Source organism: Microcaecilia unicolor, chromosome 4, assembly GCF_901765095.1.
Source record: "Microcaecilia unicolor chromosome 4, aMicUni1.1, whole genome shotgun sequence".
Lineage (NCBI taxonomy): Eukaryota > Metazoa > Chordata > Amphibia > Gymnophiona > Siphonopidae > Microcaecilia > Microcaecilia unicolor.
In genome coordinates, this window is record NC_044034.1 from 29,225,169 (window position 1) to 29,250,790 (window position 25,622).

A 25,622-nucleotide genomic window follows, 5' to 3' on the forward strand; every position below is an offset into this window, starting at 1 on the left:
TTGATGAGTCTAAATATTAATTTTTGGTTTTATTCATTACTAGTAAAAAAGGCCCGTTTCTGACACAAATGAAACGGGCGCTAGCAAGGTTTTCCTTGGAGTGTGTATGTTTGGGAGAGTGTATGTGAGAGTGACTGTTTGAGAGTCAGAGTGAAAGTGTGAGTGTGTGAGAGAGAGTGAGTCTGGGTGTGAGTGTGTTTGTGAGAGAGTGTGTGTGAGAATGAGAGTGTGTGCAAGTCTGTATGTGAGACACAGTGTGAGAGAGTGTGTGTGTGTGGGCAAGAGAGAGAGTGTGTGTGTGAGACACAGATTCTCTGTGAGAGTGAGTGTATGACACCAAGCGAGTGTGTGTGTGAGCCGTGCCCTCCCAATCCATGGCCATCTGTCCCCTGCCCCCTCCATTCATCCTTTTCCAGCAATTCCCCTCTGTCCCTGAGTCGTGCCCTCCCAATCCATGGCCATCCATGTTTGTCTGTCACCTGCCCCCTCCATTCATCCCTATCCAGCATTTCCCCTCTCTGCCTGAGGCCTGCCCTGCAATCCATATCCATCCATGCCCATCTGTGCCCTCCATTCATCCCTATGCAGCAATTCCCCTCTCCCTGAGTCCTGCCCTTCCAATCCATGCCCATCCATGCTCATCTGTCACCTGGCCCCTCCATTTTTTCCTATCCAGCATTTCCCCTCTCTGCCTGAGGCCTGCTCTGCAATCCATATCCATCCATGCCCATCTGTCCCCTCCATTCATCCCTATCCAGCAATTCCCCTCTCCCTGAGTCCTGCCCTTCCAATCCATGCCCATCCATGCTCCTCTGTCACCTGGCCCCTCCATTTTTCCCTATCCTGCATTTCCCCTCTATGCCTGAGGCCTGCTGTGCAATCCATATCCATCCATGCCCATCTGTCCCATCCATTCATCCCTATCCAGCAATTCCCCTCTCCCTGTGTCCTGCCCCTTCCAATCCATGCCCATCCATGCTCATCTGTCACCTGGCCCCTCCATTTTTCCCTATCCAGCAATTTCCCTCTCTCCCTGAGTCCTGCCCTCCCAATCCATGCCCCTCTTTCCCCTGCCCCCTCCATTCATCCATTTCTAGTAATTCCCCTCTCTCCCTGTGCCCTGCCCTCCTAATCCATACCCATCCATGCTCCTCTGTCCCCTGCCGCCTCCATTCATCCTTTTCCAGCAATTCCCCTCTGTCCCTGAGTCGTGCCCTCCCAATCCATGCCCATCCATGCTCCTCTGTCCCCTGCCGCCTCCATTCATCCTTTTCCAGCAAGTCCCCTCTTGCCCTTCCATGCCCCCCCCCTCGCATCCATGCTACTCTCTCTCCCATGTCCCAGCCTGGCCCGCCCTCTTCTCCCCCCCCCCCTTCGCATCCATGCCTCGCATCCATGCCCCCCCCTTCGCATCCATGCATCCCCCCCCCCCGTTCGCATCCATGCTTCCTTTTTTTTTTTTCTTCTTCGTTTTAACTTTACCTCCGTGGCGGTTCGTGCAGCGAAGCGTCAGGGAAGGAGGCGGCGCTCCCGACGTCTAGCTTTACGTCGGGAGCGCCGCCTCCTTCCCTGACGCTTCGCTTCCCGATTTGTTTGGTTTGAGGCGAGGGCGGGGCAGAGACGGCTGGCTGGCTTGAAGGCTTCACTGGGAGTGACGTCAGATGGCTTCAAGGCTTCAAGGCTTCAGCTTGAAGCTTCCGGCTTCAAACTTCCGGCTTCACAGAACGTTGTCTTCAGAACGTTCACGGTGCGTTTTATTATATTAGATATGTTAAAAAAGTTTTTAAAATATATTATTTTTGTGTTTTGTATTCTATGTAGACCCCTGACGCAGGTGCTAGTCACCGAAACACAGCCCGTGTCGGGTCTTTTTGTCAAGGCTCATTCATTAAAGAACTGTGTTCCACTGGTGCTGTTTTTTTGTTTGGTCCTTTAGGTCCACAATCCAGTTGGGTGTTCAGGATTTCCCCAATCAATATGCATGAGATCTATTCCTCAATCTTCACTTCCCAAATTCCTCAATCACTTCACATTCCTCAATCTTCACTTCCCAAATTGCAAAAGGCCTAAAATATAAACTAATGCACGCATCTACCTTTTCCTATATGAGTACGCAATTCTGGAACGCATTGCCATGTAACCTAAAAGCGACCTATGAACTGACCAACTTCCGAAAACTGCTGAAGACACATCTTTTCGAGAAGACATACCACAATGACTAAAACATATGAAAAACCCACTTATATCTAAGTAAGCACTGTTAACATGCCCCATATCATATCTTCATCATACTTTCCATTACCCAATATACTTCTGTTACACTAATATTAACTCTCCTCTCATTTCCACTTTCCACTATATATTGTAAGCCACATTGAGCCTGCAAAGAGGTGGGATAATGTGGGATACAAATGCAATAAATAAATAAATAATAAATAAATAAATATTTGCATACATTGAGGCTCGACCTTGAGGACTGACATTGAGCATCCCTGACCTACAGTATGGACCAAATACTATAAATAGCGCTGAAAAAAAATAATGCCCTAACTGCTATTCTATAGATGGAGCTGAAAGTTATGCGCCGCGTCTAACTTTAAACATGAGGATTTACAGCAAGTAAACCCCGTTGTCAATCCTTGCGGATCCCCCTTATTCTCTAACAACGAGCATAAATTCTAGGAAAGCCCCTAATCTGCCCATGACCCTCCCACGGCCGCCCATAAATTTTGTGCACGGATCCGCTTCTAAAAATGCGCATGTAAATTTCAATTAAAGCCAATTACCGCAGATTAAGCATCCAATTATCGGTCCTAATTGGCTTGTTAATTAAATTGCGCACACAAATTGGGTGCACAATTTTAAGTGTCATTTATAGAATTTCGGGGTATGTGTGTAAGAAGTAGGCATGTATTTTTACATGATCTGGGGTGTAGTCTGAGCTAAGTATAGGCACAGTTGCAATAAATGTGCCTATTTTATAAAACAAGTGGGTACGTAAGTACCTAAAAATATAAAAGAGAAGCCATACTGGGTCAGACCAATGCTCCATCTAGCCCACTATCCTGTTTCCAACAGTGGCCAATCCAGATCACTTGTGCCTTGGCAGAAACCCAAATTGTGGCAACATTGTGGTTCTGAGATTTTGATAACATATCGTTTCAGGTTTGGCAAAACTGTTCTTCTAATTCCTGGTCTGTATGCTAATTTAGTTTGTGTCATTTTGGGTATACTGGAGCTGTAACAGCTTACAGAAATTATTTATAATGAAAACAAAAAAAACCACAAGTTATTTTTCTTCTCCTATACTGGTGTAATATTTTCAATGATGCCTGTTTATATGTGCCGTGGCTGGTAAACGGGGTGTGGCTACTGTGGGTGTGACTACTGTAGGGGCAGAGCCATAGTGATCCCGCCCCTGGATGGGTAGGGGTGCCAACTAATAGGCTGCAGGAGGGCGCCAGAAACCCTGAAATCCATTTTTTTTACTCATTCCAAAATCTTTTATTTTACCTCATCACAGTGGCGCCAGTGAAAGCAGCAGGCTCTGGGTCGCCTCTAGCTTTCCCTTCCCTCTCAATGTCCCATCTCCCGCACTTGCGGAAAGAGGAAATTACATCAGAGGAGGGCGGGACACTGAAAGGGAAGGGAAGGCTAGAGGCGAGCCGGAGCCTGCTGCTTTCATTGGCGCCGCTGCAACTTGAGGTAAAATAAAAGATCTATTTAAAATGAAAAAAACTTTATTGTGACTGTTGTTTGTCCAATGTTCATGCTCATGTTATTGGGATTAATGGTTGGAGAAAGACATTTTGTATGTTTGTTGGTTGTATTATTTGACCAATAAAAATTATAAATAAATAAAAAAAAGATCTAAACCCCCCCCCCCCCCCAGGGCGGCAGGAACGAAAGGAGGGCTGTCGGGGAGCTGAGGGCAGTCAGGTGGGATCTGAGAAATGCCTGCAGGTGAGCGGCGGTAAGTATGGCTTGTGGCGCCCTCTAGAGGTCCACGCTTACCGGGTTCCACCGGCCCCGATCGATTTACTTCTACTTGTTCTACACCACTCAGGATTTTGTAGACCTCAATCATGTCTCTCCTCATCTGTCTCGTTTCCAAGCTGAAGAGCTCTAACCTCTTCAGCCTTTCTTCATATGAAAGGAGTTCCATCCCCTTTATCATTTTGGTCGCTCTTCTTTAAGCCTTTCTAATTCTGCTATATCTTTCTTGAGATATGACAACCAGCACTAAATGCAATACTCAAGGTGTGGTCGCACTATGGAGCGGTACAGATGCATTATAGTATTTTCATTCTTATTCACCATCCCTTTCTTAATAATTGCTAGCATCCTGTTTGCTTCTCTTGGCTGCCACCGCACACTGAGCAGAAGATTTCAGCGTATTATCTACAATGACATCTAGAGCTTTTTCTGGAGTGCTAACCCCCAAGGTGGACCCTAACATTCAGATTATTCTTTCCAATGTGCATCACTTTGCATTTGTCCACATTAAATTTTATCTGCCATTTGGATGTCCAGTCTTCCAATTTCCTAAGGTCTTCCTGTAATATTTCACAGTCCACAAGTGTTTTAACAACCTTGAATAGTTTTGTGTTATCTGCAAATTTAATCACCTCACTCGCTGTTCCGATTTCCATGTCATTTATAAACTAGTAAAAAAGGCCCGTTTCTGACACAAATGAAACAAGAGCTAGCAAGGTTTTCCTCGGAGTGTGTATGTTTGAGAGAATGTGTGTGAGAGTGAATGTGCGACTGTGTGTGTGTGACAGAGAGAGTGAGACTGGGTGCGAGTGTATATGTGAGAGAGTGTGTGTGTGAGAATGAGAGTGTGTGCGACTGCGTATCTGAGACACAGTGAGTGTGAGAGAGAGAAAGTGTGTGTGAGAAAGAGAGTGTGAGAGAGTATGTGTGCAATACGCAGACTCTCTGTGAGACCAAGAGAGTGTATGAGACCGAGAGAGTGTGTGAGAGGGACTATGTGACACATAGTGAATGAGATACAATGTGAGACATAGAGTGTGTGAGAGTGAGAAAGAGAAAGACACCAACTGAGAGAGAGAGAGAGAGAGTGTGTGTGTGTGTGGAAGACAGAGTGTGTGCGTGACAGAGATGCCCCCTCCCTCTCTGGTCTCGGGACCCCCTCCCCCTCTCTCTGATCTCAGCACCCCCTTCCCCCCCACTCTCTGGTCTCAGGTCCCCCTCCCTCTCTCCCCCTCCCCTCTGGTCTCAGGACCCCCTCCCCGGACCCCCTCCACCCCCCCTCTCTGGTCTCAGGACCCCCTCCCCCGCTCTGGTCTCAGGACTCCCTCGCCCCCTGTCTGCTCTGGACCCCCTCCAACTCCCCCCTCTCTGGTCTCAGGACCCCCTCCACCTCCCGCCCTCCGTCGTTGACTGTCTGCCCTCTGCAATGAAATCGCAGTCTCACCTCCATGAAAGCAGCAGTGCAGGCAACATAACGCCTTCCTTCGGGCCTCCTTCCCTTCCTGTGTCCCGCCCTCGTCTGACGCAACTTCCGCGAGAGCGCTGCTTTTGCGGAGGTGAGACTGCGATTTCAATGCAGGGGGCCCGGCCGGGTGGCGGACGGAGGGGGGGGGAGCGGTGGCGACCTCGGGGGGGGGGGGGGCGTGGTGAGGGCGGGGCCTCATGCTGCTGTCGTGCGGTTGGTCAGTGCTGCGTGTGACGTCAACCTGTGCTACAGAGCCTAGCAGACCAACTCCGAAGAAGTCACGAACACAGGCAGCAAGACCAACAGAACACTGGAGGTGAGAATTATTATATAGGATATGTTAAACAGCAGCGGACCCAGTGGCACTCCACTGTTCACCCTCCTACATACAGAAGTGTAATTTTATAATGGGAGAGGAGGGGAAAGACACCTATTTCCATGCGTACATAACTTTATGAAATACTAGGAGGCAGACATTGTGGCTAGATTGAAGGTGTTGACATTTATGTGCGCTCAAGAATAAGCACAAAATGTTTAGTGTGTTAAGTACTTGTGTTATTTTGTAAACTACCTGCGTAAATCGCACATCCCCCCATTCTCCACCCCAGAAACGGGCCTACACGGGTTGTGTAAAAGTTGTCTTTGCTGTCACCGCACACGTTTTATAAAATCACCCTATGAGTTACAGCCATAAAAGTTGTTTTACACCCCGAAAAAGCTCATAAAATTACCATCTTGGAGGGTAATCCTACAACTGGGTGCCTGATAGAAGTCTATTCTACAAAGATGCCACACTCATCAAGTCATGATTAAATCAACAGTGAACATGAGATTATATACTTTTGATCATGGTCTTTCTTTGGTGTTTCTGAGATATGGAACCTAAGGTCAGAGCCGGGTGGACTTCTACTACTGGCGTTTGCCATCAAAACCCACTCCAGCCTATCCAAATCCATCTCATCATCTGTGGGACCCAGACCATAAAAGTCTGCCCTCGGTTCCGGATACTGAAGTTGTCAATGAAGCCCTTCCAAGCCCATCTTAAAATGGACTGCCATATACAAACACAAACCTACAAAGTCTGCCCGGCATCGGCCTTAGTTCTTCACAGCTGGAAATGGGAGGGAGAGATACTGGACCCACAGGAGAGGGGGGGGGGGGGGGGGAAGAGAAGGGAGACGGAGATTCCAGCGGGCGGGAGCGGGGAGAGAACAGAGGAGGTGGCCTAATGCATGTTTCTGCCGCATCTGCACCACCTGCTCTTCCCCCTCCCCAACTGTACTGCCCTATTGGGTGGAAGAGCCGGTGGGGGGGGGGGGGGGGCTGGTGGTTGGGAGGCGGGGCTAGTTCTGGGCACACTTCTACGGTCTGTGCCGTGAAAATGGCAGATACTAATCAAGGTCAGGTATACACAAAACGTAGCACATATGAGTTATCTTGTTGGGCAGACTGGATGGACCGTGCAAGTCTTTCTCTGCCGTCATCTACTATGTTATTGGTCAGGCTGGCACTGGATGCACTGCCTGAAACTAAAGGGGAGGAACAAAGGGGCGGCCACCCCTTAGTGATGCTTATGGTTTGTGCTGTGGTGTCTTGTCCTCCCCTCCCTGCAGCTGTCAAGCACAATATTCTTGCGGCATGTTTGCATCTCACAGGCCTCAGCAGACCTCAAAGCTAGGTTTTCTGAGGCATCAGGCAGCGTTTCCACCGAGCTACACGGCTGGCCCAAATCTTTGACAGTACCAACTGTTTCCAGTGATGTTAAATTTTAAACACATACCTCCACCTGGAACAGCTCCCCAGCGCCTTCGCAGTCATTTGAGCTGATTACAGGGGTGTGGATGTGCACATACCCATTATCCTACGAGAAAGCAGGTCAGAATGAGCTGAGAAAGGCACAGACTTAAATTCAGAGAATAAAATTCAGGTTTGGATTTGTTGGGAGGAGGGGGGGAAGGTAAATACTTATGCAATCTATGTGTGTAAACACAGACCCCCCTCCCCCGATATTTAGCACTATGTAACTAGTCAGAACGGCTGGCGACCAGTTAAACAGCACTTAACCAGCTATCTGCCAATATACAGCAGGGGATAACCGATTATCCTCCGCTGGATATCAAGTGATAAGCGGCTACCGTGCCGGTTATATTGCTTGACAAAACAGCTATCTGCGGATTTTTAAACTGGGTTTCGCAGTCATATTTGGCTGTGTGAAAACCTGGTATATCTTTGGTCAATTTAAAAATAACCAGCTAAGCCTTAATATCGACCTAGCTGGTTATCTTTAAACTGTCCAAAAATAAACCGGTGCCCAAAAATGGCCCGGCAATCTGGGTTGGCGCTGACTGCAGCATTGGCGGGTCTAACTCCCACAGTCTGAATATCGGCCCCAGAATCACCAAACATAGCACAGGGGTGTGCTTCCACGGGCACGCACTCTGCCCTCAAGAAGCAGTGAAGACATGAAAAGAGAGGCTTAAAACTCTCAAAATGCGCAGACTGGATGAAAGGAAACAGGGAACCGTCAAATTATAGCAAATTAAAATTTTACACTGGAATGGAAATGCAGGACTGAAGGGTCGCACTGAGGAAGACTGAGATAAAACATGAGAAAATACTTTCTTCCTGAGGTCTGGACATTATATTGGGCTTTACATGTAAACATTTGTCCACCCTTCCTAGGACACTTATTTACTTTTCTCTGTTTCCCCCTTCCAAAAAAAAGTCACATTCACTCTCTCTCTGCGGCCACCTCTCCAGGATTTTTATTTCATGGTCCTCCTCCCACACAACTCTCCAGAAGCAGTATGGGGAAAACTGAGGGGAGACGTTCCGAGTGTGGCAGGGGTTGCGACGTGGAGGAGCATTTTCGAAAGGGACGGCGAAATCCAGGGTCAGGGAAACCCGTATTTTCGAAACAAGATGGACGTCCATCTTTCATTTCGAAAACACCGCCAGGGACATCCAAACCCTTAAATTTGGACGTCCCTAGACATGGACGTTTCTGACTTTCGGCGATTTTCGAAACCACACACGTTCATGTCAAAAACGTCCAAATGCAAGCCATTTGGAAGTGGGAGGAGCCAGCATTTGTAGTGCACTGGTCCCCCTAACAAGCCAGGACACCAACCGGGCACCCTAGCGGGCACTGCAGTGGACTTCATAAATTGCTCCCAGGTACACAGCTCCTTACCGTAAGTGCTGAGCCCCCGAAAATCCACTACCATAGCCCTTACGGGTGAAGGGGCACAACATATTTTGAAAGATGTTTTTTTGAGGGTGGGAGGGGGTTAGTGACCACTGGGGGAGTAATGAGAGGTCATCCCCGATTCTCTCCGGTGGTCATCTGATCATTTCGGGCACCTTTTTGTGCCTTATTCGTAATAAAAACACGTCCGGGTGAAAACATCCAAGTGTTCATCAGGGATGTCCTTGTTTTTTTCGAATATGGGTCAGACATCCAAGTGTTAGGCACGCCCAAATCCCACCTTCGCTATGCCTCCGACACACCCCTTGAACTTTGGCCGTCATTGCAACAGACTGCAGTTGGAGACGTCCTAAATCGGGTTTCGATTATACCGATTTGGACGTCCCTGGGAGAAGGACGACCATCTTCCGATTTATGTCAAAAGATGGACGTCCTTCTCTTTCGAAAATGAGCGCAAAGGTGACCTAAATCTGCTTTGGAGGGAATATTAAACGCTGGAGAGTACTGGTTGGAACAGTTACTGTATTTGATGTAATGGAAGGAAGTTGTAGTGGGTGAGTCAAGGAAAAAAAGTTACCCTGTAACAGACAGACTGTATTCAAAAAGTGGTTAGCTAATAGTTGTGACAAAGAGGCTTGTGTTCGATTCGCTTTCTCCGGTTAAAAGTGGTTAAGGATTTCAGTCTTATAAAGAATTGGGTGCTTTTTGAATTATATTCGAATAGTCATTTCTTTTTGCCGTAGAAATGGCGTGTTTGTAAGAGTGTGTTGTACTCCTATAGAGAGATAAAGTGGTAGAGGAAGGATAATGTCGCCATTTCCTTTCTGCTTGACGTACATGTCATTGGTGATGGTGAAGATTGTAAGTGTACCAAGGGTTGTAGGCGTTGCGTTTTGTACAGATTGTACAGAACTGTAACGGCGCCACTATTTCAAGTGCCGAGATCATCTCATTGTTCCATGTCCGATTTTGGTCGGTTAAAGAAAGATCCTTAAAAGAATGTAAGTTTAAGTTGTAATTAGATAGTAATGACGTTAGCTTAAAATTGGCGAAGTCTCAGTAGGGAATACGTTTAGGTAATAGCAAAGAGGGTGCCGAGTGGATATAATAATTAAAAAGAATTAGAAAGTGGTTGAACCGTAGTAAAGGAAGAACTGCAGAAATTTAAATTATATGTAGTGGGCTAGGGATGGTCACAATAAGATCAAGAGTGTGGCCCCCTTTGTGGGTCGGGCGGGAGACATATTGAGTGAGCTGTAAGTTCAGATGTAAGAAAGGAGGTGTTGATGCCCCTGTACAGGTCGTTGGTGAGGCCCCACCTGGAGTATTGTGTTCAGTTTTGGAGGCCATATCTTGCTAAGGATGTAAAAAAAAAAAATTGAAGCGATGCAAAGAAAAGCTACAAAAATCGTATGGGGTTTGCGTTACAAAACGTATGAGAAGAGACTTGCTGACCTGAACATGTATACCCTGGAGGAAAGGAGAAACGGGTGATATGATACAGATGTTCAAATATTTGAAAGGTATTAATCTGCAACCGAACCTGTTCCGCAGACGGGAAGGTGGTAGAACTAGAGGACATGAAATGAGATTGAAGGGGAGAAGACTCAAGAAAAATGTCAGGAAGTATTTTTTCACAGAGAGAGTGGTGGATACTTGGAATGCCCTCCCGCGGGAGGTGGTGGAGATGAAAACGGTAACGGAATTCAAACATGCGTGGGATAAACATAAAGGAATTCTGTTCAGAAGGAATGGATCCTCAGAAGCTTAGCAGAGATTGGGTGGCAGCGCCGGTGGTTGGGAGGCGGGGCTAGTACTGGGCATATGAGTTTATGTTGTTGGGCAGACTGGATGGACCGTACAGGTCTTTTTCTGCCGTCACCTACTATGTATGTTACTAGTCAGAGAAAAGGTCTGAAAGATCCTGTGAAAAAGGGGCCACCAGAGAATCTAAATGGAGGTTGAAATCTCCTAAGATGATTGGATGAGATGAATGGAGGCAAAAATCTGTAATCAGTGACTGCAGAAAATAATAGGGCATTGAGGAGGGAGGAGGAAGTCTAGTGTTGGTGAGGTATTAATGCAAAATTTAAGGAATTCTAATAAAGATTGGGAGGAAGGGGTAAAGTTGGATATTGATTAGGTTGCTGAGTAACAATTGACTCTGAAGAAAGGAAGAACACCAACTGAAAATCAGTGCCAGAGAAAGAGGGAAAGAGAGACAGACATTCTCAAACCCTTTTGCATAATCCTTTCCAACTTCCTTTAGGATGAAAAGACTGATTCTATTTAGGGAATGATACAATGATTCTCTGTATGGAAACAGCGCCATCAAGTGGTCAGGATGAAGTAAGTTTCAGAATGAAGTCAGTGGATTGGTACTGCACAAAAAAAAAAGAGAAGCTGGTGATGCGGTAGAGACTAACAGATTTATTAAAAGTATAAGCTTTTGAGGACAATATTTCAACATACATTTATTAAACATTAATGAAATCTTCAACGAAATCAATCAAAGTCTACACATCATGAACACATGGGCAGATGCATTTCGTCTGAAATTAAAAGCAGAAAAAACTCAATGCCTGATACTCACCTCCCAATACAACACAAAGGAATTAACCGCTATAAACACACCAAACCTAAACCTTCAAATCTCAGAAATGCTAAAAATCCTTGGAATCACTATCGACCGCCACCTAACGCTCAAAACTCACGCTAACAACACAACTAAAAAGATGTTTTACAGCATGTGGAAACTGAAAAGGATAAGACCATACTTCCCAAGATCCGTCTTTCGCAGCCTAGTGCAATCCCTCGTACTCAGCCATCTGGATTACTGCAACTCACTATACGCAGGTTGCAAAGAGCAAACACTGAGGAAACTTCAAACAGCCCAGAATACGGCAGCCAGACTCATCTTTGGAAAGCCAAAATATGAAAGTGCAAAACCATTACGAGAGAAACTGCACTGGCTTCCACTCAAGGAACGCGTCACTTTTAAAGTATGCACATTAGTCCACAAAATCATTCACGGCGAAGCCCTAGCCTACATGTCTGAGTTAATAGACTTACCACCCAGAAACGCCAAAAGATCATCCCGAACCTTCCTTAACCTCCACTTCCCCAATTGCAAGGGCTTGAAATACAAGGCGCTACACGCGTCAACCTTTTCTCACATGAGCACGCAGTTTTGGAATACACTGCCGCACAACTTAAGAACGATCCACGAGCAAGCTTCCTTCTGCAGATTATTGAAGACCCATCTTTTTGAAAAAATTTACGGAAAGAACCAAAACACATAAAGTCCATACTTACTGTTCATTAATGCATCATACATCCACTTCTGAACTCTCATTCCCGTAATATCACATCACCCATACCTTTACTCACAGAAAGATATATACCATATGTCTTCATGCCTTATTATCGCCCTCTAAGCTCCCATTGTCTCCTTCCAATGTTTCAATGTTTGTGTTCCATTGTTACATTCCTTAACGACACCTCGATTGTCTCACATAACTCTGCACAATGTAATCCATAACCAATCTGTAACAAATTGTATTTCCATCATTTAACTCATATTGTAAGCCACACTGAACCCGCAAAAAGGTGGGAAAATGTGGGATACAAATGCAATAAATAAATAAATAAAGAGTATGTTTTACCTTGAAAGTACATGCCTTAATAAATCTGTTAGTTTATAAAGGTACTATCAGCTTTTATATCTTTTTTTTTTTTTACTACAGACTAATATGACTATCCCCCCTCTGGAAGTTTTACCACAAAGGGTAAAAATATTTCTCCGTACATAGCAGCAATCATGAAGCATAAGCCAATGCCGGGTGAAGGAATGACAGAGACTGCAAAAATAAAAAATATTAGGTCTCAGTGGTTTACAGCTTAACCAATTTAAAAGAAAATTAGCAAGATGAATTATAGGTACAGAAGAAGTCCAAAAATCTGGACTGCACGGGGATTGGGTTAGGCCAGTTTTTTTGGATTCTCCGGCAGTACTTTTAAATTCAAATTTAAGGAAGAATAAAGAGATGAACAGGTAAATTTTGTTGATTTATGCTTCATCCAGCGTGCCTCTCTCTCTCTCTGAATGTCTCTCTTCCCCATCCATCCAGCTTCTCTCTCTCCGTCTTTCTTCCCCATCCAGCTTAATTTTTCTGTAATGTTTTAATTTTGTTAGCCGCTTTGAACCACCATCTGGTGGGAGCTGGAGGTATACAAGCAAACATATCGTCATCATCAATAAGAAATTTAATTTAAAAGCAATCTTAATGTTACTGGAACTGATGGGAATTGTTTAGACTCATTTCCTGCAGAACCTTTCTGAAATGCCTTTGCTCAACAGCTGATTTTGTTCAGGCCAAGCTCCCTACGGCTGAGAGTAGAGAATCTGGCTGTATGAGTACTGGAATCAGACACAATGCACAAATTATAAAGACTGCCAGGCCAGAGGTGTAGCAAGATGGCCGATTGTGAGAGGGTACAGAATTCATCCCCCCACCCAAAATATTAAATATCTGAGATGGTGGGGATCCTCATATCCTACCAGCTGAAGACTTCCTCTTCCTTGGCAGCAAGCACTCTTCCCAACAGCGGCTGTAGCATTTATCCCAAGCCGACGCCACCGCTGTCAGTGCTTGCACACGTATGAAAACTGACGATGCGCAGAGGGACTGGTGTCGCCATCAGCTAGAGGCAAGTGCTGCTGACTGCTGTTTGGAACAGCGCTCCCTGTCCGAGGAGATCTTCAGCTGGCAAGGTTTTGGGATCCCTGACAGCCACAAGAGTGCTACAATTCTGGGTAGGCCCGAGTCCAAATTGGGTGGGCTCCGGCCTACCCACGGCTATGCCACTGAAGACCTCAGCACAAGATCAAGACAGAAAACCATGAACAAAGAGCAAAAGTAACCCTGAAGATGTGGTGAGGGCTCCAGACAGAATCATTTAAGAACACTAAGGGACAAGTTCATTTTTAATGCCTCTGTTTCACTAGAGTTTTCAGCTCAGGATTGTAGAGATAGTACTGGGTCAGCTGCACCCCGGGTGAGAACATCCAAAGGGGGGGGTCTAGAGGAAGGTTTGGGAACATATGAAGTCATTCTGATCAACTGATAAGAACCAAGAGCCCTGGTGAGAAAGACTGGGGTCCATTGAAATGAATAGGGCCAAAATTGTATATAAGCAGCAGTTTGAGGGGTATTAGATCAGACGAGAGGAGAAGAAGACCAGAGAAGGAAGACTCCAGAAGGCTAGAGAGAGAGAGGACGTGCCATGATGTGCTGCTCCATTATGTGAATGTTTAACTTGCCTGTACTACCATTGGTAAGATTGTAATAAACTATCTTATTATATCTACTACATACTGGGTTCCTTTCTAATTACAAGGCTCTATACTGCCTTGACGGTGTAAGCCTGTCATGAGCAGATTTAAGGTTGGGGTAATTAAGCATCTAGAAGGGATTTGCAGTTCTCTCTAGGATAGTACAGAGAGCCCATGGCTTCCGCTGCCCAAATGGGTGAGGCAGACCTAATTATATACAGGATCTGTCAGAATGACAACTGTAAAAGTAACCTGTGGTAAGTGCACCCAGGGCCATTAATATGTCACTAATGTAACCTAAGCCACCTTTTGCAGGGGGCATGGGAGCTGGAAAGGGGAAGAAGATCCAGGTCACAGGAACCTGGAAGTTACCCATTTGTCCTAGACTTTCCATTACATTTGTCTGAACACCCATTTTGCTGCTCACCCTCACACCCCTATCATTCCAGCAGCTGTCATCTGACCAACCCCCAGAATACCACTCCTTTAGCCATAGCTTTGATGCCTGTTTTTCATTTTCTCTTACTACTACTACTACTACTACTACTACTATTTAGCATTTCTATAGCGCTACAAGGCGTACGCAGCGCTGCACAAACATAGAAGAAAGACAGTCCCTGCTCAAAGAGCTATGTAATAAAAGTGAGCCAAGTATAGGACAATCAAGCCATTGTGACATCACTGATGAGGTTGGCTCTTATTGGTGGCCTGAGGCATTATGACATCACAATATCACCTCTGATTACAAGAGACTACTACTACTACTATTTAGCATTTCTATAGCGCTACAAGGCGTACGCAGCGCTGCACAAACATAGAAGAAGGACAGTCCCTGCTCAAACAGCTTACAATCTAATAGATGAAATCATCTACATTCTCCATTAGGATCTTTAACTTCCGCACTGTGTAAGGAGATTGGAGGGTCTAAGCAGCTCAGGAGGAGGTATGGGGCCAGACTACATTCCCCACAAGGCCCTGAGAGAAGGGAGCGGGGTGGTAGGTCCCAAAACCCGGTATGGCCCCCACGTGGAAGGGAGGGGGAAAAGGACTGGAGAGAGCAGCTGCGATGGCAGGCGAGGGCCAGAAGGGGGAGCCGTGATGACAAAGCTCAATTCTCTTGGGTTAGAAATCAGTACAAGATTCCTTCCACCTGGGAGGGGGAGAAGGTCTCTAACCAACAGCCTAGCAGAGAAGCAGAGTTAATGGAGTGTTTGGAGGAAGGGGAGGCTGGAGAGACCAACACACCAGGTTTGGAGGAACCAGTGGACATGGACTGTAATTGTACTTTGGGGCAGAGTTGCAGGGACTGAAGGCAGTGGGTGGTCACAGGAGTCAATTAGCTGTGTTGTGGGCAGTGTACTGCCATTCTGCAACCACCCCAGCGGAAAGACTTTTAAAACTGAAACCCAGGCTGTTGAACTGGGGGAGAACTTGGATTTAAAGGGAAGTTTTTTTTCTTGTTGCTTTATTTTGGAAACTGAATGGGACTTTAACCCCTTGAACTGAGATTTTGTGGAGGCGGGAAAATAAACTGTTTGGAACTAAAAGCTGTGTTGTCTGGAAGGACTTTGTTTATGGACTGCTAAAGGGAGCCTACCACCCCTGAAGGTTTGCTACCGGGATTACAGTTATTACAACTGATGACCCCCCTCTCACTCTCACGCCTTAAGTTGTTTGCCAAAATCTTCTTATTTGATATCCAAATCGCACCCACTCTCAAGAAGAGACACCACCGTGATCTACTCTTAATTGCTCTGTCAACGTTTTTCTCTCTCAGTTGTTCCCTTCTCTGACCTTCATCTCATTAACTTCTACATTTAAATCCACATACGTAAAAGCCGAAAACGGTTCACAAAAATAGTCCGAACAAAAACAAAGAATCTTCTAAGAACACATTGATGTCAAGTTTTCAGTAATGAGGTATTAAAGAGTTGGTGGTGGGAGTTGGTGGGGGAGGGGTAATTTCCTTAAAGGGCACAGACACTTAGGGGAAACTTCTATGTATGGCGTTGAACGTTAGGCGCTACTTCTGCACCGAATTTTCAGGACAAAGTGTTCTAACAGATGCAAGGTGCCAAAACGGGGCAGAAACAGTTCAGACTCCTCTTATTGACCTATAAGTGCATTCACTCTGCAGCTCCTCAGTACCTCTCCACTCTCATCAATCCCTACATTCCTCCCCAGGAACTCCGTTCACTCGGTAAATCTCTCTTATCTGCACCCTTCTCCTCCACCGCTAACTCCAGACTCCGTTCCTTTTATCTTGCTGCACCATATGCCTGGAATAGACTTCCTGAGCCGGTACGTCAAGCTCCATCTCTGGCCGTCTTCAAATCTAAGCTAAAAACCCACCTTTTTGATGCTGCTTTTAACTCCTAACCCTTATTCACTTGTTCAGAACCCTTATTTCATCATCCTCACTTTAATATTCCCTTATCTCTTGTTTGTCCTGTTTGTCTGTCCTAATTAAATTGTAAGCTCTGTGGAGCAGGGACTGTCTCTTCATGTTCAAGTGTACAGCACTGTGTATGTCTAGTAGCGCTATAGAAATGATAAGTAGTAGTAAGTAGTAGTAGTAGAAACGGCATTTCCACATGAAAACACACTCACCCGCCCATTTATAGAATAGCGTGCAAATGTTTCCGTGAGGATTTGAAAAAGGGGTTATGGCCATGGGAGGGCCAGGGCAGTCCCTTAGATTGAATGCAGTGTTATAGAATTCTGGGCATCCGCACCCAACTTGTGCGCTGGGATTTACATGTGGTTTCAGTTTGTGTAACTCCTCGCGCCCAAAGTTGAGCGTGAATCATAGAAACATGACGGCGGGGGAGAGCCAAATGGCCCGTCCAGTTTCCCCATCCTCAGCAACCACTATCTCCCTCTTTCCCCGAGAGATCCTACGTGCCTGTCCCAAGCTTTACATAAGTACATAAGTATTGCCACACTGGGACAGACCAAAGGTCCATCAAGCCCAGTATCCTGTTTCCAACAGTGGACAATCCAGGTCACAAATACATGGCAAGATCCCGAAAAAGTTCAACACATTTTATGCTGCTCATTCTAGAAATAAGCAGTGGATTTTCCCAAGTCAATTTAATAACAGTCTATGGACTTTTCCTTTAGGAAGCTGTCCAGACCGTTTTTAAACCCCCCCTAAGCTAACTACCTTTACCACATTCTCTGGCAACAAATTCCAGAGTTTAATTACACGATCAGTGAAGAAAAAGTTTCTCCAATTAGTTTTTCATTTACTACTTTATAGCTTCATCACATGCCCTCTAGTCCTAGTATTTTTGGAAAGAGTAAACAAACGATTCACTTCTAACCATTCTACTCCATTCATTATTTTATAGACCTCTATCATATCTCCCCTCAGCCGTCTTTTCTCCAAGCTGAAGAGCCCTAGCTGCTTCAGCCTTTCCTCATAGGGACGTCATCCCATCCTCTTTATCATTTTCGTCACCCATCTCTGTACCTTTTCTAATTCCACTATATCTTTTTTGAGATGCAGTGACCAGAATTGAGCACAATATTCGAGGTGCAGTCGTACCATGGACTGATACAAAGGCATTATAACATCCTCACTTTTGTTTTCCACTCCTTTCCTAATAATACTTAACCTTCTATTTGCTTTCTTAGCTGCCGCCGCAGCACACTGAGCAGAAGGTTTCAACATTATCATCAACAGCAACGCCAAGATCCCTCTCTTGGTCGGTGACTCCTAACGTGGAACCTTGCATTCAGACAACATCCTCGTCTCCACCACCTTCACCAGGAGGCAATTCCACGTGTCCACCGCCCTTTCCGTAAAAAACTATTTCTTTAGATTACTCCTGAGCCTAAAATCTCTTAACTGTTAATCCTGGAGCTATGCGCTATTCTATAAAAGGGACCGATCCTGGAACACCCGTTATAGAATACGGTTCAGTGCCAGATTTTGAGGGCGGTTTATAGAACTTTCCCCCATAGGGTGTAATTAACTGTGCACCGCAAACAAAATGAAACAAATCCTCCCATAAGGAGCCAAACTCCACACGTCAGGATGTCATTGATTGGCTCAATTTATTAACAAAGCGTCTACAATATCTAATTTACATATACAATGGTCTGAATTGATGGAGAAGGAAGTCCTGTACATCTTGTATTCTCCTACCAACCAGGAATTCTACTAAATTATCACGTACGTTCCTGAATCTCCATTACCCCAACTGCAAAGGACTAAACTATAAATCAACATATGCAACCAGTTTCTCTTATATAAGCACGCAAATATGGAATGAATCACCAAAATCAATAAAAACAACACACAATATAAATAATTTCCGAAAACTACTTAGAACTAACTTATTCAAGAAGGCTAACCACAAAGATCCAGCCTAAATACCAATAACAAAATTTACACCAGAACTACACAGAACGTAACTCTTTAATCCTGATTGTTCAAGTCTAATCTACTACGATTGAAGTTTTATCCGATTATCTTTTTTCTTATTACGAAATGAACTTTATTTATTTGAATAACTAATTCCACTCTGTCACCTCCATATTTTAACTATGTATTTCTCTTTTCCGGAATTGGTGATCACCATTACGGAACAATTGTAAGCCACATTGAGCCTGCAAATAGGTGGGAAAATGTGGGATACAAATAATAATAATTATTCCTCTCCCTTGCAGTCATCTCCTCCATCTGTCACATTCTCGAATCAATCGCTTCCCACCACTGCCTTCATATATGCTGTGATTAAGTTCCAAAATATTAGGACTACGGGGCACACAATGAAGATACAAAGTAGTAAATTTAAGATGAATGGGAGAAAATATTTCTTCACTCAACGTGTAATTAAGACTCTGGAATTCACTGCCAGAGAATGTGGTAAAAGCAGTTAGCTTAGCAGGGTTTTAAAAAGTTTTGGATGGCTTCCTAAAGGAAAAGTCCATTGACTATTATTAAAATGGGGAAAATGCACTGCTTATTTCTGGGATAAGCAGCATAAAATGTATTGTACTTTTTTGGGATTTTGCCAGGTATTTGTGACCTGGATTGGCCACTGTTGGAAACAGGATGCTGGGCTTGATGGGCCTTCAGTCTGTCCCAGTATAGCAATACTTATGTACATCACTCCTCAAAAAAACAAATATTCACTGGTCCCTGATTTACACCTAGCTTATTCGACCATAACATAACCTGACTTGGCGAACGCCTTTACTGTACAATGTAAGCCACATTGAGCCTGCAAATAGGTGGGAAAATGTGGGATACAACTGTAACAAAAAAATAAAAAAAAGAAATAACTATCTTCTCATCTCTCGCCTCCTTTTTGCATCCAGGCTACTTGAATATGTCCTTTAGTACTGCAACATATTACTTCCTTATCACATATCTGTAAAACAACATAGTCTGTAATCCCTTATTAAAGACATCATAACTGGATGTAAGTCTTAGTTTAAAAGGAAGGGAATTCCATAAACTAATTGTGTGATTATATGCAAATAAACAAGTAAACAGTTTCTTTCAAAATAATCCCTCGAGGACTGGAGAAAGAAAATGAGATCATTTCAAGTACTGTAACTAGGGGCGACCCACGGCAAGATGCCACCTGAGGCAGGGCTGAGACGCCACACCCCCGGGCCAGGGTCTGGAATCACCCCCCCCCCCTTCCTTCCTCCACATCCTTCCCCAACTTCACCTTCTTTTCCCATTTTCCAAAAGGTGACAGCAGCCTCTTCTCTACTGCGGCCCACCTCTGAGGAAATAGGAAGTTACATCAGAGAGATGGGCCACGGTAAAAGAGAAGAGGCCGGTGCCGGCAGAAGGGCAGGGCATGGGAATCACTGCCGCCGCCACCTTTTGAAAAATAGACAAAAGAAGGTAAACTCGGGGAAGGGGGGTGGAGGAAGGAAGGGGGAGATGCCGCACCAGGAAGAGTGCCGCCTCAGGTGGCCTAATGTTAGGGCCGCCACGGACTATAATGTCGTCCTGATAAGTGACTACAACAGATCCCCCATCTCCTCACATACGAAGTTCAAGCTTCCCTTACTCACCTCAGTGGCGTAGCCAAGGGTGGGCCCGGGTGGGCCTAGGCCCACCCACTTTGGGCTGAGGCCCACCAAGTAGCAGCACACCTATGATGGGACTGGCAGGGATTCCCAAGCCCCATCAGCTGAAAACTCCCAACGACTGTTCCTCCTTCATACCTTGTAAATACCAGATCTTTGCCTGCAGCAACTGATATATACTGCTCACACCGGCCCCACAGCCTTCCCTCTAATGTATTCCCACCTGTGCAAAACAGGAAGTTGGATAAGTGGGAAGGCTGTGGAGCCAACATGAGCAGTGTGTATTACTTGATGCTTGCTGCATGCAAAGATCTGCTATTTACAAGGTATGCGGGAGAGGGGGGATGTTTGAAAGACCATATGGCATGCAGGCGAGAAAAGGAGAGCCCAAATCACCTGTGGGATGGGGGGGGGGGGGTTCTTCTGCCCACCCATCTTGGGCCCAGGCCCACCCAAAATTGGGTGTCTGGCTACGCCCGACTCACCTACAAATGTGTTGAACCTCCCAAACAGTAACGCGTGGCCGACACACGCAGATGTGAAAAGCTGAAGTGCGCTACCTGGAAATATGAGTGGATAGCCGCCGTGGCTTCGCTGCGTATCCTCAACAGAGAGCTGAACCTGTTGGTCTTGCATCGCAAATGAGGGAACTGCCTGACATAGTCTGCGGCATGTCTCTCTTTTAATTTAAAAGGAAAAGCCTGCAATTAAGAAAAATACCTATTAAATGTTTTGAAATCAGGAGATCTGGTGGGCGGTTTTATAACAGGGTTCCTAAATAAAGGGGGAAATTCTATATATGGCGCCTTAAAAATTGGTACCGTAAAACCATGCAGTTAGCGTGATTCTATAAACCATGCCTAAAGTTCAGCGTAGTTTATAGAATATGCTCATGCACTGTTCTTATGTCTGGAATAGACTTCCTGAGCCGCTACATCAAGCTCCATCTCTGGCCGTCTTCAAATCTAGGCTAAAAGCCCACCTTTTTAATGCTGCTTTTAACTCCTAACCCTACTTGTTCAGAAGCCTTATTTTATCATCCTCACTTTAATATTCCCTTATCTCTTATTTGTCCTGTTTGTCTGTCCTAATTAGATTGTAAGCTCTGTCGAGCAGGGACTGTCTCTTCATGTTCAAGTGTACAGCGCTGCGTATGTCTAGTAGTGCTATAGAAATGATAAGTAGTAGTAGTCTTTGGGATTCCGGAATCTTGCTGCTCTTTGGGATTCCGGAATCTTGCTACTCTTTGTCCTTATCCCTTATTTGTCCTGTTTGTCTGTCCTAATTAGATTGTAAGCTCTGTGGAGCAGGAACTGTCTCTTCACGTTCAAGTGTACAGCGTTGCGTACGTCTAGTAGCGCTACAGAAATAAGTAGTAGTAGTAGTAAAATTTAGGTGCACCCATTTAGGAAACCTAAAACCAGGACTAAGTCAGACGCCTAAGTCAGACACAGATCGGGTGTATTCCATAATAGTGTGCATAATGTTTTGAATCCCACAACCCACCCATTCCACGCCCACAGTTGTATACACCTAGAATGTTGTGTGATTAATTCTAATTAAAGCCAATTAGTCACTAATTGGTTAAGTAAATTAATGGCACTGATTGGCTTGTTAATCAATTAAGCTGTGTGCACAATTTGGCCATGCGGCCAAATTAGCACGCACCACTTAAGGCACCATATATAGAATTTGGGGGAAAGGGCATATGTTGCTTTATAAAAGAAGAAAACACCCAGAGCCAGCTCCAACCGTGCACAAATTCTCACATACAAATGTACATATACATTAAGACAGGTGTCAATGTGTACACACAGTGTCCGATATTCAGCTGGCGGCGGGCAGCACCTTTGCTGTCTGCTGGCGGTGTTAAACCCAGATATTGAATGTCAGACTCCAGTGGAGGAGTGGCCTAGTGGTTAGGGTGGTGGACTTTGGTCCTGAGGAACTGAGTTCGATTCCCACTTCAGGCACAGGCAGCTCCTTGTGACTCTGGGCAAGTCACTTAATCCTCCATTGCCCCATGTAAGTCGCATTGAGCCTGCCATGAGTGGGAAAGCGCGGGGTACAAATATAACAAAAAAAAATATATATATATCTACCTAATGACCGGCACTGAATATCTGAATTTATTCTGACCACTAAAAGGTTAACCGGCTATGCTGATATTCAGCGTTAACTGGTTAATTTTTTAACGGTCAAAGATAGGCCTGCTATTTAAGTGGCCTATTTTGACCGCTCAACATAGCCAGCTAGGCACTAACCGGCTATATCACATGATATAGCAGCGAATCAGGATATTCAGCAGGAGAAAGTCGATCATCTCCCACTGACTATCCACGGTTAGCCGCTTAAATGCACTTATATGGAGTTAAGTTAACCCATGCATTTATTTAAACTGAAGTGCAAAGAAATATTTAGTTCACTGGAGGTTTTTCAGGATCAAGGGGAAGAGAAAGCAGGGCAGGCGATGTAGCAGCGGCGCCAGAGACCTGCGTTGGACAAAGGCTTCAGCTGGCGAGGGTTGGGGACCCCTGCCAGCCAAACCAGGGGCCCAGAGCAAATTTGGGGGGGCCCAGGCCACTGTGACTACACTCTGTAGCTACACCACTGACATGGACACTTTGAGCATTCACAGTGACTGCGAAATTTTGACACATTGTTAACTGTATCGTGAACAGCAGAGTCTGACGGTTATTCTTTGTGATTTCCTTAAGAAACGAAAACCTGTTTCTTCACTTTGTATATTGTTACTTTGCAACACTGTCCATTTCCCTATGTGTAGGATCGGATGAACAATATACATTAGCATACACCAGGGGTAGGCAACTCCGGTCCTCGAGAGCCGCAGGCAGGTCAGGTTTTCAGGAAATCCACAATGAATATGCCGGAGATAGATTTGCATACCATGGAGGCAGTGTATGCAAATCAAGTTCATGCATATTCATTGTGGATATCCTGAAAACATGACCTGCCTGCGGCTCTCGAGGACCGGAGTTGCCTACCCCTGGGCATACACCATACTCTCAGACACCTGAGGCATGCACCTATGTGCCGAAACACAGCCACCGTGTTGAGTCTTTCGGTGTAAAGAGCCTACCCACCCTACTCTTCGGTGTTCAGCCCAGACACCTTTCAAGGAACTGTAGTGTGAGAATTATTGGGACAGCACGCAGGGAGCATGGGTACCGGGCCCTGCTTTATCCCCTCACCTCTGAAAGGCCAGTGTGAACAGACATTTTACAGAGTGTCTGAACAATCTGAATGATTCACTACTCCAGTGAAACAGACCTGCATATATGTAAAGGCTTTTATGTCACTATTAAGCAACCACACTTTTTGAGAAGGTTCTAGCAGAAGCAGTTATGAAAAATGAAGTGAATGGCCAGGAACGCAAGACTGCAGGTGTTGTGCCAAAAACAGCTCACCCCAAAAGCCTGCTGCCCAGAAATTTCTGCCAACCATCAACGTTAAAGTAGTAGGTTAACGTACTATGGAGTCACAAGAGCCCACGACTCTAATATCTTCAGCTTGCAGCTCCACATTTTGCTTCCTGTGGTGGCTCTTCACCAGCTTTCCTTGAACGTCCACAGAGCTGCCGAAACACAAATCCCTGAAACAAAACCATTAGCAAAGGGTTACCGTCTAGTCAGAATATGCCTCCAAATTGTCTGGAATTCACGCGAGAAAACACGCGCTTGGAAATTCTTTGAACAGCTGCATCCGTTTGATGAGGACCTTGTGCGCAGAGGGTGCAGCAAGAAACATTACAGCATTCACTGGTGATGACCCATCACATTACACTGTCACCCTTAAAGTGTATCAAACCTGCAGAAGCAGACTGGAAAGATTTTTTTTTTAATATATAGTTTATTTATTAGTTTATAACAAGTTTCAGCAAGTTTAACAACTCTCTTCCCTCACCCCTTCCTCAGTGCTACACATTACTAATTGTATCCGATATCCTGTTAAGACAATGTTATCAAATCTATGTAAGTGATCAGTCACCACATCAAGGCAAGATGCTCCGAAAGAAGCCTTTATTGGGACCCAACACGGTCCGTGTTTCGGCTAAAACGCCTTCATCAGGGGTCTGAAGTCGCCGACAAACAATCCCACAGCTTTCCTTCTCATACAACTTCTGTCCCTCTATATCGCGCGGCCGCCCCTTGCTGGAAGCAGGAAGTTGTTTCCAGCAAGGGGCGGCCGCGCGATATAGAGGGAGGAGTGGCCTAGTGGTTAGGGTGGTGGACTTTGGTCCTGGGGAACTGAGGAACTGAGTTTGATTCCCGGCACAGGCAGCTCCTTGTGACTCTGGGCAAGTCACTTAACCCTCCATTGCCCCATGTAAGCTGCATTGAGCCTGCCATGAGTAGGAAAGCACGGGGTACAAATGTAACAAAAATAAAATAGATACTATTGGAGATTCTACATGGAATGTTGCTACTATTGGTGATTCTACATGGAATGTTGCTATTCCACTAGCAACATTCCATGTAGAAGGCTGCGCAGGCTTCTTTCTGTGAGTCTGACGTCCTGCACGTATGTGCAGGACGTCAGACTCACAGAAGCAGAAGCCTGCGTGGCCACATTGGTGTGACTCTGGGCAAGTCACTTAACCCTCCATTGCCCCATGTAAGCCGCATTGAGCCTACCATGAGTGGGAAAGCGCGGAGTACAAATGTAACAAAAAAAAAAAAGAAACACGGACCGTGTTGGGTCCCAATAAAGGCTTCTTTCGGAGCATCTTACCTTGATGTGGTGACTGATCACTTGATACCGGTTTCCTTTCCACCCAATTTTTGTTTGTGTTCCGTTTCTGTGGAAAGTGTGAACCCCACCTGGTTGTCTGTCTATCAAATCTATGTGAGCCTGCAAATAGGTGGGGGAATGTGGGATACAAATGCAATAAATAAATAAATAAATAAATAAATAAATAAATAAATAAATAAATAAATAAAAAGTACAGAACTTGAATTAGGTAATAATACAGCAAAGAAAATTCTCCATCAAAATTGAAACAATAATATATCTAAGGAGAACAGTTATGCCCTCTTTAGACCACTAAAAAGTTTGGGGAGGGGCTACTGTAATCCGTTGGGTTGGTTGTGAGCCCTTGAGCCCTGGCCAAGGCCAGCAGGGCGCCGACCCAGGCCAAGGGGAGACCGACCCACCACCGCACACCACAGCTAAACAATGATTGAGTTTAAACTTGAACGTGTTAGCCCAATTGACCATGATGGCAAGACTGTCCTGAATTTCCGCTGAGATTTCGGCTATGGAAGACCGAAAGGGGATGTAGATGGTCACATCATCAGCATAAATGAAGGGATTCAGGCCACGGTTGTGAAGGGCCGTTGCTAGAGGCATCAGCATGATGTTGAACAGGGTAGGTGAGAGGGGTGAGCCTTGAGGAACCCCACAGCAAGATTTCCAGGAAGGTGAAAAAGAGGACTGGACTTTGACCCGATAGGATCGGCAAGACAGAAATTCCCGGAACCAATCCAAGACGGTACTACCAACACCATTTTCAGCTAGCAACATGAGGAGGAGATCGT

General features: G+C 45.3%; 1 protein-coding gene across 3 annotated transcripts in view; it reads right to left on the bottom strand.

Moving 5' to 3' along the window:
• Positions 1–25,622, bottom strand: part of NARS2 (asparaginyl-tRNA synthetase 2, mitochondrial) — a 128,843-nt gene that overhangs the window by 86,388 nt on the left and 16,833 nt on the right. For all 3 annotated transcript variants that reach the window (XM_030200089.1, XM_030200088.1, XM_030200087.1), the window contains exons 3-5: positions 23,557–23,677; positions 20,625–20,765; positions 7,242–7,322 (exon numbers count right to left, since the gene is read on the bottom strand). In XM_030200089.1, coding sequence (XP_030055949.1) covers positions 7,242–7,322; positions 20,625–20,765; positions 23,557–23,677 — 343 coding nt within the window. The remainder of the gene's footprint in view (positions 1–7,241; positions 7,323–20,624; positions 20,766–23,556; positions 23,678–25,622) is intronic.